Here is a 16721-nt window from a genome sequence, read left to right as displayed (position 1 = left end):
AGAAATCAGTGGTCCCTGGACGTAGCACTCCTCTTATTAGAAGTAGGTATTGTTTGTTTGGTAGGAATACATAACAAATCCTTACATTTTGCTAAAATATTGATAAGAGCTATATTAGGATTACTACTAAGAGCAATCTGAATGAACACTCCAATCCATTATTTGTTAACCTTGGACTTGTCTCTCTTAAATATAAATATTTTTAATTAATGAATCTTAATTAAGGATTTCTATCCATTTGAAGGGTAGTTTTTCTATGGTCCCTAAGTAGTACCTATTTTTATGTAACTTAGGTACTTTAATTTCCTTCATTTCTATACAACTTCTCCCTGCCTTCATGCTGGCTAAAAAACATATCCTCTTTTTTCCTTTACCCTTCTTACCCATCATTCTCCCTTCTATCATGACCTTCAACGTTCTCTATTTGCCCACCAAATGTAGAACCCCAGCATTTGTCTTCCTATCCATCAGACTATCTATATTCTTTACCACATAGCCACCTCTTTTAAGGCTCCAATCTACATTGTCCTCTAACCTCATGTATATGTTTAAGGTCTTGCAGTTAATTACCTTGCAAAGTGATAAAATGCGGGTAGTTCATATAAATAATCATTGTTACAATTTTCAGAGAAAGTACAATATTCTGCTTCTGAAACCCAGTCTTATATTGTATAAGAGATCATTTTTTGTACATGAGAGAAAATGCTTCAACATTGTCAGATTGCATTAAACCAAAACTAGGAAGATTTTAAAATGGTAAAGGAATGGATCCTTGCTCTTTCCAATCATGATATTTTATTCTAGAGTGTTCATCATAACCTATGTTACTCCACCTATTTTTAACAATTATATTTCGAAAATGTACATTAAGTTATAAATGTGAAATAATATATGTTAATTAATACATCCTACATGTTGGAAGGTGGATAATCTATACTTGATTATGAATTTTGGGCTTGTATTTTCTTAAATATGAGGTCACATGGCAGAATCTTGTCTACCTGATTAAGTTGGAACAATAAAATATATCCCTGTTGCATATAAAAGCACCACAATATTATTTGTGTAGACTTAAATTGCATACATTCCATGCATAAGGTTGTTACCAATAGCAAGGCATTGCATTCTTGGATGGAAAGATAAACATCTATTCAGGTAAAATTGAGGCCATAAGGTCCCTTCTACCATTTAACCCTGATGGCTGCTTGCCTACCACAAGTTCATGTCCCAAGAAACTGCCTAAAGATCAAAATCATAGGTATATTATAGTTTTGGAGTAAAATTATATTATTAATATTTTGTAAATGCAGAATATGGAAGGTATGACTTTTCCCCTACTATTCATAAATAAAAATCGTTGATAAATGAGTAACTGCTCGCTTAATATAACACAGAAGGGCCTCATTATTATAACAGGCTTTTTTCCAATAATTACTAATAACTTTAAGGCAGTTTTCAATAGTGTAGTCATCCATTATATATATATATATATAAAAATAGTAAGAAGTATAACTCACCCATTATATATGGATCATCCACTAATGCATACAAAATGTCTGTAGTTTGAACCAATGAAAGCCCATTTTGACGCAATGGAGTGATGGAGGAATCCAAACCAATACCTACAAAAGAAAAATCTTTTTTATAATCATTCAGCAATTCCAAATTTTAAGAAACTTTAATTTTTGAAGAAACAGTACGAGATGCCACAAAGTAACTTTCACCAGTAATTCGCTAAAGCACATTAAAATGCAATAATTTTCAAGGGTAAAAATCATTCGCCTCGGTTGGGATTTGAACCAGGATAGCTCAATGTCCAGCTGAGTGGTTTCGCCAGTTAAGCTACTGAGGTGCCCTCTTACACTCCAAAATTTTAGGGGCTCTAACGGCAAATGATTTCTACACTTTGAAATTGTTGCATTGTAACCTTTAATTGTTATTGATAATATTGATAGCACTACTGATCAAAAGAATTCAATGAAAATATTTCTCTAAAATTATTGACATCCAAATGATCGGATTTAATTGCTTTTTTTGAATAGCAAACAACTTAAAGGGAATCTCCCATTGCCAAATAAGATAGGAGGGAGTTAGTTATTGAATACTACACCATAAGAAGAGTTTATGTGAAGTATGTAGCTGAGATAATGATTAGTCACGATCACTAAAATACCAAGTAATTCCGTGAAAAAAACATTAGTTTGTGAAGTGAGTACTTGTTTTGACTTCACATCTTAGGTATCAATGGATATTGTAGATCATAAAGCAAACAAGTGTCCCATTACTAGCAAAACTCAAGATTTAATTTCATGATGTATAACTATGAACTAATCACTCAAAGAGTCATGTGCGCATTTACCAACTTGCCACAAATAAAGAGAGCCCTTTCATATTCCCCTTTGAATCAGTCTCTAAAAGTCATTCTATACAGAATCAAGTTTTTACAATACCCAAAGGTTCTTACTATTAGAGCCAATCAATTTTGCCTACTACTATTGCCAACAATTTTTGTACATAAAAATCCAAGGGCAACTTAATAGGATGGCATATTATTTCTCCAAATCCACATTTGGCATTATTTGTTTCAATTGGTATATTAGTAACAGTGGAACCATCACAATGAATTCAAACTACACCAGGTGTAGTTTGAATTAATTTGATGGTTCCACTGTGCTGAAGGCTGGGGATGTGGTAGTCCAGGGGTAGTGGGTTGGACTACTGACTGTAGGGCCCAGGTTCAATTTCTTGAATAGGTTCTCAGATTGTGAATGAAATGGAGCGCTCTTTGGCGACACACAAATATATAAAAAAACAAATGTACATTTTTAGAATGTAGAAACAAAGAAAGGACACTCGCATACGTAGTTTTGCCGCTTCAACAGCATGACTGTTGTCATCAGATGACAATGGCCGTGCCATCGAAATGTCAAAACTACTAATGTGAGTGTCCTTTCTTTGTGTTTCTATGTTTTAAAAGTCTACATCTGTGTTTTTATACATATATATATATATAAAAAACCATAAACAGTAATCAACCCAAAGATTGGTTTGGTAGGTGATGGTATAGTTCACCCAGTACTAAGCCTGGCGACTTGTGAAATTCACACAGGGTAGGGAGGCCAGTTCATTTCCCTGTGCCGGTTATGGTTTCCCAAAGATCTGGTACCCGAAAAAAAAATATACATATATATACACACACACACATATATATACACACACACATATATATATGCACACACACTATGTAAATAGATGTCATTGTGTTCTCCTATATAATACTTTATTGCTATCAAATATAAGCCTGTATGTGTATTTCTTCTTCCAAGAAAAGTTGATTAGAATATGTTGGGGACTCTTGAGATGCAGTTAAGATGAATGTAGATGATATGCCACACAGCAACAACAGGGTTACATAATTTCCAGATGTCTATTCCTCAAATTTTCCCAAAAATGTTTTATTTATTCCAAACTTTTATCCGATGTGCTTGGAAACGGATTAGTATTTTTGTGAGTCAACCCTAATAACTTCAAAAGCGATTGTCCAAAGTTAGCCCTACGATAGGTATGCTTTTAGTCATGCCCTGCAAACATCTACAACAAGCATGAACTGATTTCACAAAAAAGGAACACCATTCTAACTGTAAATTTCTGAATTAAATATTAATTCCCAGAAGTTTCAAAATATATCCCCTTTCCACATTGCAGCCCAATTATAGGAAGAAATTGAATAATTCCTGTCTTTACCCAGATTTTCATGGCTAAGTGACCACCCTGGACAAGAACACAAGTATCGGCCATTAGAAGGCCAAGGACAGAATTATCATCCGTCTGGGGAAAACTTAAATGCAGGGAAAGAAGTTGGGAGACCTTGAAGTTGTAGGAGTATGAAAGAATGTGACAAAAAACAATGCTGAAAATGCTTAAAAGAAGGGGACATTATGAGCATTTTGCATGGTGGGAGTAAAAATAAGATACAAAGATCAAGCAAAATATCAAATGTTACAGATACTAAGTTTAAGAGTGGGACAATGCTTTGTAACAGTTCTTGGAGACAATTCAAGACCCACCTGTGATTAGCCAACTGCCTACAATGACAACTTGATTATAAATAAATCAATAATCAATCAATATACTGGAATTCAGAGCATATCCCGTGGCTTTTCCTCTATAAGTATCACCATTTTTAGTTTTAACGGCTTATTAAGGCTAACAAGTATTCAATATTTTTCCTGATTGGTAACATACCAGATGTCATTTAAGTTTTTCTTGTTTGTAAATTAATAATGACCTGGGAACTCAAGTCCGCTTGAAAAGCAGTATACATTGAAAAGATTTTTTTCCCCATTAAACTCTTCAATTCATGAGTCATCACTCACTTCCACAGTCAAACTTTTTTAAAATACCCAATCATGATCCCATAAATTGGACATAAGCCTGCTTCACATTTATCATATGCTGCTTGGATCAGGAATATAAATTTATTCCAGGATTCGCATACATGGCTTGAACAGCTTGCAATTACTGATACATGAACGCACAATTTGAATTAATATTGCAAATAAATATGATTTAATGCACTTTAAGCCACAGAGTTTTGCAAAGGTTTGCCAATAGCAAATTATACTGAATTTGAATCAACACAAAAAATAAATTCCGATTCATCGGATCAAGATTCAAGAAATCGATAAGAAACCTGTTGCGTCAAACAAGATTAGATAACAATGGTGCATATTTATCGATCTCCTACCGATAGGCTCATAAATAGAAAACAAGTCTTGCACAGTGGTAGTTTCAATTCTTTATGCAACATCAAGGGGATGACCTGGTCCAAACAGTAGGGATCAAATCACAAATTAGGTAGTCACGTAAGTGAGATCCGAAACGAATGGCAAAAATACATGCGTAAATTTGAGAGAAAATTAAATTTCTGCGCATATTGGATTTCCGTAAACATTTCTTTCGACTGTTGTCTCGCCATCTACCCACCAATACTGGAAACTTTGATATCTACTAAAAAGGGCAATTTAGATTTATCCACTTCACATAAAACCTGACTTCAAGGTAATGACACTGGCGTATGAGGAAACCGAGGTTATGGGCACTTTAAAACTGTCAGAAGTTAATACACAGCACCACAAACAAATAAAATACAATCAATGTGTTCCAGTGTATACGGGGATGTATTATTCGGGCGAAACCAAATAACAGAAGCAGAATTCCAAATCAATTCATTAATGCATAAAAAGTTTCCAGGCAAGAGAAACGGCATGACTTGCTAGTGATGCATAAGAGAGTGACTACTGAAAGGTGTACCGAGTAGCCTCAGGTGTACGTACCGATTTTCGTGACAGGCATTTGTAGGAAGTTTCGAGGAGCATTACGCTCCTCATCCTCAACTTCTAGTCTCTCAAGGAGGCTATTAAGAACCTCCTGAGAGACCTTACACCCTCATCCTTTCACATCCGCAAAACGTGTTAAACGGAAAGTAGGAGCCAATTCATTTGATTCTGGATCAAAAGGCCGTCGCACCGGATGGCGGATTCCTCCTAACTCCAATTGCGCCGTAGACAAAGGGTCTTGTGCATTATTTTGCTGATCTCCCATGATATGATATATTTACAACGAATATCCAACAAAAAAAATATAAGCACTATTTATTCTAACGAAAGGCAAAATGAAAATGGCGAAAGCTTGGTGCTCGTTGTGAGTACGGTAAGACTCCACTCTGTCGTTAAAAAAAGCGACGCTCTCACACAGGTGCTCTGGCGGATAACGCCAGAACTAGAGCGATCGCTGAATAGTCTGCATTGAAAAAGGCCTGCATTTGGTGGCTACTTTTGGAACTACAAGTCATCCTCGGATAGTGTTTGAGTTGAACCTATAGTATAATGATCAGAATGGCCACCCGTTACCATTTTGAAATAGTGTTCTCCCTCCAATACATTTTTGACTTTAAAAATTATAGTACACAGTAGTTAGTTTAGCGGCTGCTCTTTTTTCCAGATAAAAAATAAATAAAAACAATATTTGCATTTTTAAACACTTTAACTTTTGCTTAACACATTCAGTGTCATATAAATATATTTTTTAGCGCGTAGTACAAATTATTTAATGCTGGGTAGTCATTACTTCATTTGATTGATTTTTTATCTCATTGACCAAATGAATATATTGAATATACCAATGTGTAAGAGTTATTTTGTATTTATGAGCCTTTAGGTAGGTGATCGATGTAAATTCGCACCATTGTTATCAAATCTTGTTTGACGCAACAGGTTTCATTTCGATTTTTTTAATCTTGGTGAATTTTATGATAGTTTCTTTTTTTAAGTTGATTCAAGCTCGGTATAAGTTGCTATTATCAATCTTTTTCATCACTCTAATCTCCTCTGTCGCTTAAAGTACTGCTTGAGGCTCCAATTTACTACCTAATTCCCAATACATAGACTTGAGTATTTTATGTCGTGATAAGTCGCTTTTCCATGTTTATAGCTCGATGTAAAAAATTCCTCATTGAAGTTCCCAGTGGTAGCTTAAGTAGGTACTTAATTGAGAATGTCCTTCATGTTGTATCAAACCATGGGGATCTGGTTGTAGGTCACAGTGAAACAATCTCCCGTAAGTTATCTTCTGCATTGATTTCACTGAAAAATTATGAAAAGAAAGAGAAAGGGGGAATGATCCTTTGATCAATTTAAATTATTTAGCAAACAAAATGGCGTCAGATTAAAAAGGCGAGTCTGATTTAAAAACGACCATACAGTATTGCAGTGACTCACATTGCGCTATAATTAATTGTTGGTGGAATGAATGAGGACGTGTTAACTCATCATTTCCTTTGCTTTATATATTCAAATAATGCTTTCACATATCAGTAAATGCAAGCTGTAGTTACCAGCCTTATATGAGAAACCAGGAATAATTTCATATACATGATCCAAGCATTTTATGATAAATTTGAAGCTGTTTCATGTCAAATTAGGGGATCATGATTTTGGTATTTTAAAAAGTTTGACTGTGGAAGAAGTGAGGCAATCACTCATTTATCAAGGTTTTTATTTATGAATAGTAGGGGAAAAGTCATACCTACCATATTCCGCATTTACAAAATAATAATATAATTTCACTTCAAAAATACCATACAAATTACCTAAAATATTAATGGTAGAAGGGACCTTATGGCCTCAATTTTACCTGAATAGATGTTTATCTTTCCATCCAAGAATGCAATGCCTTGCTATTGGTAACAATCATATGCATGGAATGTATACAATAAGTCTACACAAATAATATTATGGTGCTTTTATATGCAACAGGGATATATTTTATTGTTCCAACTTAATCAGGCAGACAAGATTCTGCCGACCTCATATTTAAGAAAATACAAGCCCAAAATTCATAATCAAGTATAGATGATCCGCCTTCCAACATGTTAGATGTATTAATTAACATATATTATTTCACATTTATAACTTAATGTGCATTTTCAAAATATAATTGTTGAATCCATATTAAAAGGACTTAGTACTTTTCCGCAGAATACCTTTTCCTACCAAGTCCTTTTAATATGGATATGAAATACTTCCACGATGTGAAGCCTGAAACGGTAGAATAATTGTTAAACATAGATGGTGCAACATAGGCTATAATGAGCATTCTAGAATAAAATATCAGGATTGGAAAGAGCAAGGATTTATTCCTTTAACATATTAAACACTTCCTAGTTTTTTTTAATGCAATCTCACAATGTTGTAGCATTTTCTCTCGTAGTAGTAGTTTTGAGGGGAGGCGACCGACAGCTAAGGTCATTTGCGCCATAGGGGATGGATAGGAAAGGATGAAGGGTGGAGAGAAACCCGGCGTCGGCATTAGCCTACTCTTTACGAAAGGCGCCAAGGGGTCCACAGTTTAACGTCCCATCCGACGGACGGCGTACTCACTCAAAGTGCCCTCCACAAAGCACCTCAAGTAGGGATCGAGATACCTCTGAAAAATATTCAACACCGCCGGGATTTGAACCCGCGCCCTCAGGGTGGGAAGCCAGTACGTTAGCCCCCGCACCATCTCGATCCCCTTTTCTCTCGTGTACAAAAAAAATGATCTCTTATACAATGTAAGACTGGGTTTCAGAAGCAGAATAATGTACTTTCTCTGAAAATTGTGAAAATGATTACTTGAAATTGAATTAAACCACTTGGCTTTTCCACATGGAAAAAATTTTTATTTACTGCCTAGGTTTCGCTATGGCATAACATCATCAGGTAAAAATTCAAGTCAAACACATTATATATATCTCTGGATGGAGGGGAAGAGGAGGGGGGTAGGAATGGATTGGTTGAGGAAGGAAGAGGGGGTGGAGGAGGAGGATTGGTAATATTGATAAATTAGCAGGCTGGGAGGAGGGATTTAGACAATGTTGAAAAAATTTTGTTTGGCGTCAGTTAGTTGGCAGAGAAGTCGGGGAATGGGTAATGTGAACGGGAAGCATGGCACTGGGTAAGTAGTCAGGTGATTAATTAGCAGGCTAGGAGGGGTTACTAAATTGTTGAAAAGGTTTGCTTGGTGTCAGCTTAGTTGGTATATGGGTGAGGAAAATGCAATAACGGGGTACGTGAAGGGTAAAGAAAATCATTGGTCAAAACATCTTCTCTGTAATCCATGTGCTGAAGTATTTCTAATAGGTCCAGCTCATTGAGGCGGAGACCTTTCTTCTCAGTGTGCAGGATTTCGGGAATGAAATAGCTGCTGTGGCCACAATCTCTCAGGTATTTGGCGAAGAGTGACGTGTGGTTTAATCCAATTTCAATATGAAGATTTTCCACCAAATGATGGCAGAAACTGTTTTATTTAACAATGAATACTTGTATAAACTACCCACATTTTACCACTTTGAAAGGAATTAACTGCAAGACTTTAAACATATACATGAGTCTAGAGGACAATGTAGATTGGAGCCTTAAGAGAGGTGGCTATGTGGTAAAGAATATAGATAGTCTGATGGATAGGAAGACAAATGCTGGGGTTCTACATTTGGTGGGCAAATAGAGAACGTTGAAGGTCATGATAGAAGGGAGAATGATGGGTAAGAAGGGTAAAGGAAAAAAAAGGATATGTTTTTAGCCAGCATGAAGGCAGGGAGAAGTTGTAGAGAAATGAAGGAAATTAAAGTACCTAAGTTACATAAAAGTAGGTACTACTTGGGGACCATAGAAAAACTACCCTTCAAATGGATAGAAATCCTTAATTAAAGATTCATTAATTAAAAATATTTATATTTAAGAGAGACAAGTCCAAGGTTAACAAATAATGGATTGGAGTGTTCATTAAGATTGCTCTTAGTAGTAATCTTAATATAGCTCTTATCAATATTATAGCAAAATGTAAGGATTTATTATGTATTCCTCCCAAACAAATAATTCCTAATTCTAATCAGAGAAGTGCTTAGTCCAGGGGCCACTGATTTCCTTGCAACTTGGTAATTAGGTTCAACCTAATTCTCTGATCATAAAATTGTCCCCCTTCGCCCCAAATGGCTTATGATTAGTTTTTGACTTAATTGCATACCAATATAGGTGAAGAGGGTGCATATGGCTAATAAATCGTATTATGGTGGTGAAGACAAGTATGCATTTGATGTAGTGAATTTCGATAGTAGCTTGAAGGTTGCAGATTATGCTGCTTGGAGTAAAATATTTAAAATAAATAAATGAGTTAAAGATTGTTTTTCCTTAAATAATGCTTCCTGGCTTTGAGTACCCACCTACAGCTAATTATATCAAGGATAAGCATGCACGGATGTAACGTTTTGGGAATTCTATGTCCCTTAACACCTTGTTCCCATGTTATACATCGTGGAGATTTCAGCATGCCTAATCATGAAAGTTGAATCTGGCACCCAGTAAATTGATAAATGCGCATGCCTAAACAAGATACAGGCGCTATACCTAGTTTTACAAATATTGACCGTAAAGCTTTAATCTGAATCCAAATGTAAATTACTACATCGCATGACCTTCCTCATATCTGCTTCCAGTTTCCTACTATATGCCACTCATATTATACCAGTATACTTCGTAGATGGAAAAATATTTGGTGTTGGTCCATTAAGCGTAACAGTAGTTCCCGAATCTCATTCTGTCACTTAGGGCGCCGCATCTATCTATATGTCATTAATGGCTGCGCAGGCCGCGAAGAATAGCATGGTAAGGCACGGCCTGAATTGAAATTAAGAGAGGTCCCTTGTGTTGTAGAATTTTAATGACACATTCTTTAACATCGTTGAAACGTCTCGTTAGTAGTGTGGTCGCATAAGTTTGCCAATCGGTGGTGAAATTAACTGTACGGTCACAGCTCCCGCTCATTTTTTCCTTTCGTAAGGGATACATGGAACAATGATATGAAGTTGCGACAGCGTCACACGTATGATTATGTTGAGTAATACTATATAGATTGGCGTATTATAAATATCGAAGGCAGATCTGAGATCTATCATAACTGTGACACTGTTTCTCCTGCTTCGGTCGATTAAAAGGAGGTTGTTTTCAGGAGGTACTTCAGTTATTGATTATTATTATTTTGTTACTTTTATTTGTGTTTCGTTTGGAACTTGACCTCATTTAAATGTATTTAGTTCATTGCGCAGTACCTGGATAGTTCTAAGCTTTGGGATAAGATAATGTGATATAGAAGTAGGTATTCATTCTCTCAGGTGCATTTGCTGGCCGCAAATCATCTTCCAACGGGGACAGCTGAAATATATTTTAGCAGATTCATTTTTCTCACTGTTATCTGTTCACCAAAGTCACGAGGTCACCTGACCGTATACTGTATCGCTGTACTTTCGTTGCACCTGTTCATAAAGATACTCGTTCTATTGGTATAGCCAATATAATGATTTAGGAGAATTTAATCTAAATATGCTCAGTTCATATTATCTTATGTTTATACTTCTATACATTCTTCAACACTAAATGTTTTTTTTATTATATATGCTTTTCTTTAATTACGGTTATGACGTGTGTTATGAATTTCTAATTGTGATATTGTTTCCGCATTTCATTGTCGTACTTGGGATTGGCCTTAAGGGAAAAGGGTTTTAACCGTGCAATAAATTATTAATTTCACTCTTAGCGGTAATTTTGGTGGTCAGGATAATTTTATTTCGTTTTATTAATGGAAGGTTGTTTCTCTTATTTTAGGGCCGATAAAATGAATGAAATTGGTTCATCTGAGTCTTCGCCGGGACCTGGTGTGTATACTTTTGTGAACCTACTAACGATTAAAATCTGTGTGTAAATATGTGTATATATATATATATATATATATATATATATATATATATATATATATATATATATATATATATATATATATATATGTGTGTGTGTGTATTTATTTATATATGCACACATATATTAAGATTTAAAGGGTTGAAACACTTAAAACCTAGTGTATTAAGTGGCGTAGATGTGCTGTTTGGTATAGAGGAAATTTATTACCTGCATTATTGAAATTTTTGTGGGTTTGTATCTAGTCATAACAACTGGAATTAGTGTATTCCTTACGAGAACCCAGTTCTGCAATTTCAACCACTGCTCTCTTTCGAACTCCACTGTTGATTCAGCTGAATATTTCTCATCTGTAATCATCGATATCAATATAGACCCCAACGAGTCAGTGAGACAGTTTAAACTGACAGGAATATGGGAAAACTTGAATAGATATGTAGTAAAAATATACCTTTTAATCAGAGTATGATATTCAAGATAATTTCGGTGGTTTATTTTTTAAAGTATTACTTGAGATATTATACACTTGAAAGTGAATTAATTACGTAAAGTTATTTAATTAATGGTACACAAACACTGAGTGATGAATGGCAATTCGACGAGCATAACGTGAGTGGACTACCTCTCATCACACCACAGCGTATCGTAATCCCTGGCAGTTTTTTAAGAAAACATGAATTATTCCATTTCAAGAGTATAAATGAAAACAAATGTTTTATATTTTATAATGTTACTTATTGTAATAGAAGTGAAAGTTGTATTTTGACGTCTGATAACGATGTAAATCATTGTATCAATATTTTCAGAACATATTCTAGTATGTAATTGTACAATTCACCCTCTCAAGAAACTGAGTCTTGATAAGATATAAGTTAAGAAAAACAAGTTGATAAGAGGTATTTGGCTACACTAATGCTGTCTTATTATATATTTAATCTAAATATTGGTAAATAAAGTCAACAAGGCACGGTTAAGCCACTCAAAATGAGAAAAGTCCTACGTGGAAAAGAAGTTGCCTATTAAAAGTAATTTGTCTCACGAGTGGTCCCTATAACATTGGCCTTTGGTTTTGACATAAATATTGGGAAAAAATTCCAAATCTAGGTCAACTGATCTTACCAAGAGTATGCATTCAACTATACGAAAAAATGTAATGTTAAATTTTCTGCTACTTCATTATTATTAGTATCGGTAATCTACCAGTTGAGATAGAGGAAGTAGGTTCTAGATGGACACAAGCTACGATTTGATATAGTGACAATATTCTTGTCTCTCCTAACAGAATGATGATACCCAACATTACAATAAGCTCCTCTTCAATTCTGAATACTTCCTTCATTCCATCAAATATGCCTATCCCACTCCAACCCCTTCCTCTTTTCCTGACAATCTTCCCTCTATCACAGTCTTCAACATCTTATTGCCAATTATAATCCTCTGCTTTCATCTTTCCTGCCTCTTTTTGATTGATCCCAACAATACTCTCTCCTCCACCACCAAGCACAACACTCCGTATTTGCTTTCCTTTCTGACCACTTCACCTTTTCCATCCACATTTCAAAAGCCTCCAATCACAACTATTGTCTTGCTTCAGTGACTGTGTTTCTTTACCGGAGAAAACCACTCTAAAAGATTTGAGAAAACAAACCTTTTCTTAACATACATATTCAACGTCCCTGCCATCAATTCCCTCCACCTTGTGAAAGCTTCTTTTCTTCATCTTATATCACTGTTGCTTTTATCATTTTGCTCTGAAACACTCCCAAGATGAGTTAACTGCTCCTCCTTCTCAAGTTAATGAACTCCTATTTTGATAAATTTCATAATTTCAGGCTCGGCTTTGTGGAACTTATCCATTACAGAAAGAAAAAAATGCAGCTTTTCAATTCCACCTCATACCTATGTCTTTGAAGGCTTTTAAAGCAAATTTTGGTAATAACCCCTGTTTTTTAGAACTAATGCCTAGCTCTTGTTTAATCCTTATTCCTGAACCATAGTCCCCTACATCACTATTATCTCTCCCTTTGCCTATTGTCGCATTCCAATCAACCATCACTATTAAATCTTTCCCACCAGGAACACCAGCAATTTTATCCTCTACTTTATCATATTCCCTATTGACTTCTTCCTCCCTATGATTGCTTGGTGGCATGACCAAATTTGACCAAGTTTATATTCTACTGTTTCAGGCTTCACTTCGTGGAAGAATTTATTATCCTTACTAAAAGACTTTGTACTTTTCCACAGACTTATATTATTAGGTACAATGCATTTCACTGACTTACGGCATCATCAGGTACAAATTTTCTTAACAAACAGTGCAAGAAAATCTTTTCAATGCTGACAACCAGCATGTAATAAACGTCTGGTGTTGGTTCTGTTACGTTTGATGGCATTTTATGCCTGTGGACTGGAACAAACCGCCAGACTCCTTCCTCAATTACCTAAACACTCCTTCCTTCTCCATACAAAAAGACGTTAACGGCGGAATCAACTTCCTCGACTTGTCAATTACCATAAGGGAAAAAGACACAAGTTTGCAATTTATAGGAAATCCGTTTATACAGACCACATAATTCCTAAAGATTTCACCCACCATTTTTCTCACAAACAGACGGCCTTCCACTCGATGATCCACCACCTCAAACACATCCCCCCTTTCCCCCAAAAACTTCAGCATCGAACTCAGGACAATCACTAATATAGCTTCCAATAATAGGTACAACCCTAAGCTATTTGATAAATTACTTTGGAAAAAACGAAAATCAATGGACATACTTAAATAGTATTTCCTCCGCACAGTCGGCGGTATCTAAAGTTATTAGGTTGTGCTCGATCCCATTTCTGGGAGATATATCATATAGGATTTCTACCTGCTTACCCGCCTCACTCAAAGGAGCCTTTTACCCACCCCTAACCCGCTCCTAATTTCTAGTCAATGGTAAAGACACACAGGATAGCCTTCTTAAATCAGGTATTTATAAACTGCAATGTGATGATTGCAACACTTTTTATGTCGGTCAGGATGGGAGAAATGTCATGTTTCGGGCCAAGGAACATGGTAGGTGTCACAAAAATAAGAAAGCAACTCTCTTTTTGCTAAGCACCTACTAGAATTCAACCGCAGCAGTGATATTTCCTCAGAAATATTACATTTACTCCATAAAGGATTAAAAATGGATTCTCTCAAGCAAATGGAGATAAGAAGGCACTTGGCAAACCCCAACACAACCCTTTGTAATGAGCAATTGTTCCTGTCCCCCTCCCCACTCCTGTCCGAGAAACTAGCCTGAAAATGGAAAACCAACCCTTCCACCCACCTGATTGCCTCCAACCCTTTCTGGCCATCCCACCCCTCCCGACTCCCACTCTGTCCGTGTGTATTCTTGCTCTGTTTGTTAAGAAAATTTGTTCCTGATGATGCTGCAAGTCAGTGAAACACGTTGTACCTTATAATAAATGTCTGTGGAAAAGTACAAAGTCTTTTAGTATGGATATGACCAAGTTTGTTGGCTCGGCTCTTACTTCGACGAGTAATATTCTGAGGGTAAAAAAGAAACTTTACACTTGCACAATAAAGATTTATATCAAGGTCGTGAAATATTAAATCTTTATTGTGGAAGTGTAAAGTTTCTTTTTTACCCTCACAATGAAGGAATTCCACAAAGTTAACCTTAAACTGTTATGCTTAGTAATATTTATCAGTCAGTTGCTGTATATTGACTATGCTTCATCCTACCTTTTCAGTCAATATTATTACCTCACCTCACTGACTCTTATCTTCTCTGTTGTATATTATTCTATAACTATCACTTGTATTATCTCCATTGTCCTTCCATCCCACCACGTACAGTGCTAAAACATTTATATTCCTCTATCAGTCTTTCACTTCATATTTCCCATTTTTTCTTGCCCTGAAAACCCTCCTAACACTCCAAGTTGCTATTTTAACTAATTCAGTGCAATTCCCTGCTGCTACTGTCGCTTTGCAAGGATTTTGTGGGATGAGGACCGCAGTAGCCTTAAACTCCTCTGCTGCTGGGTGCAACACATGACAGACACAGCTGAGTCCTGTAGTTGCCAGGACTCATGTTCTCTCTATTACAAATTGTGCAATTCTAGAAATAAGTAATGGAAATGGTTTTCTTTTGCTTTCCTCAGCAGTGTTTCTAACATGACACCATCACTCAATGGTCGCACCACTGGGGTCAGATCCCTTTGTAGCCACCTCACTGCATGGACTACCTTTCATCTGGCTCCTATTCCTTCTCTTAATAGTCAGTTCATTCTGTGTAGTTTTAGTAGAAAACTGCTGTAACAAGGAAGAAATAGTTCTAAATTGAGAGTGTGGTGCTTATCGAAGGCTTCGGCACCTTATTTGCAAGAAATGTAAAACATACAATGAAGTAGAACAGCATGGTGTTATTAATGAGGACTTGGCCTTAATCGGCTAAATTTGTTTCAGTAGACCTTATTTTTAACGAGGGTAAATAATTCTCTTTTGAGGGAGCTGTAAAAGATCTGTGGGTGACAATGGAGTTTGCCTTCAATATTTTGTGAACAAGGCAGTGTAACCAGTTGGAAGGGAAAATCCAGTTATTTATGATCCATTTAGTTCAGTTTCAGTCCATAATGTACTTTCAAGGGGATATTTCTACTTGGGTGATGACTTAAAAAGATAAATTACCTCTTAGCATGTGAGTTTTTTAGTTTTCTGAGTCTTTAGTTGAAAATTTTTCTTTTGATTTTATTCAACAACTGCTTATTTTATCCCTGTGTTGAGGTTTATAACTATATTCAGAATTGTCACCATGTTTCCTTTCGTGATAATATGTATAATAATAATAATGTTTATCACTCTATAATAACAAAATGAAAGAAGCAATTCAGAAATAAAAAGCTACTATAAGTAAATCAAACATAATAATGGAAAAAGCTTTGAAGTTTTAGGGTCACATTGTTTTGTTACAATTAGAACAAACAATGTTATCAGTATTTTTTGTTTTAAACCTGGGTTTGGTTCGTTGGTTCCCTAAATTTTGTAAATATTACTCTCAGTAATATTTGAAAAGGTTTGACAGCACCCATTAATTACCTTAATTCTGCCAAATGAGTAAAGGCTAATAAAAAGCCATCACAAGCCTCTTCATACTTTTCTTCATCTTCGTGCTTTCTCAATCGTTATTCCAGTGCCATTCATATCTATGTGAAAATTGTACATCATCCTTTTTTTTGCCATTCCTGATTCCTGCTCCCATATGATTTTTGTGTTTACCCTTTTTGGTATTTAGTGATTCCATATCCTTAGGTTATGTACAACCCATTGTATTTGAGATGCCCTTTATAAAAAGTTTCGGAAACCAAGTCATATAAGAGTGCCGTGATGTGGTGAATGTAAAGTATAAAATGGTGAAGAGACAATTCAGAGAAAGA

At 35.6% G+C, this 16721-nt stretch overlaps 2 protein-coding genes across 9 annotated transcripts in view; one reads left to right on the top strand and one right to left on the bottom strand.

The window, feature by feature from the left end:
• Positions 1-5695, bottom strand: part of LOC139685742 (inactive selenide, water dikinase-like protein) — a 57816-nt gene extending 52121 nt beyond the window's left edge. The window contains exons 1-2 of the mRNA XM_071582806.1: positions 5337-5695; positions 1518-1622 (exon numbers count right to left, since the gene is read on the bottom strand). Of these exons, the coding sequence (XP_071438907.1) occupies positions 1518-1622; positions 5337-5604 (373 nt within the window). The 5' untranslated portion in view covers positions 5605-5695. The remainder of the gene's footprint in view (positions 1-1517; positions 1623-5336) is intronic.
• Positions 5696-10072: 4377 nt separating this feature from the next.
• The window catches only part of Cln3 (CLN3 lysosomal/endosomal transmembrane protein, battenin), a 30981-nt gene continuing 24332 nt past the window's right edge, over positions 10073-16721 (top strand). For 2 of the 8 annotated variants that reach the window (XM_071582805.1, XM_071582800.1), the window contains exons 1-2: positions 10710-10876; positions 11199-11248. In XM_071582805.1, coding sequence (XP_071438906.1) covers positions 11213-11248 — 36 coding nt within the window. In that variant the 5' untranslated portion in view covers positions 10710-10876; positions 11199-11212. Of the gene's footprint in view, positions 10203-10294; positions 10549-10617; positions 10689-10709; positions 10877-11198; positions 11249-16721 lie in introns of those variants that run through there. The other 6 variants (XM_071582799.1, XM_071582803.1, XM_071582798.1 and 3 more) reach the window with 6 other exon arrangements.

This window comes from Hetaerina americana, unplaced genomic scaffold, assembly GCF_022747635.1.
Source record: "Hetaerina americana unplaced genomic scaffold, ioHetAmer1.1.p SCAF_12, whole genome shotgun sequence".
Taxonomy (NCBI): Eukaryota; Metazoa; Arthropoda; class Insecta; order Odonata; family Calopterygidae; genus Hetaerina; species Hetaerina americana.
The sequence above is the reverse complement of the archived record's forward strand: the minus strand, read 5'-3'. Positions and strand labels throughout refer to the sequence as shown.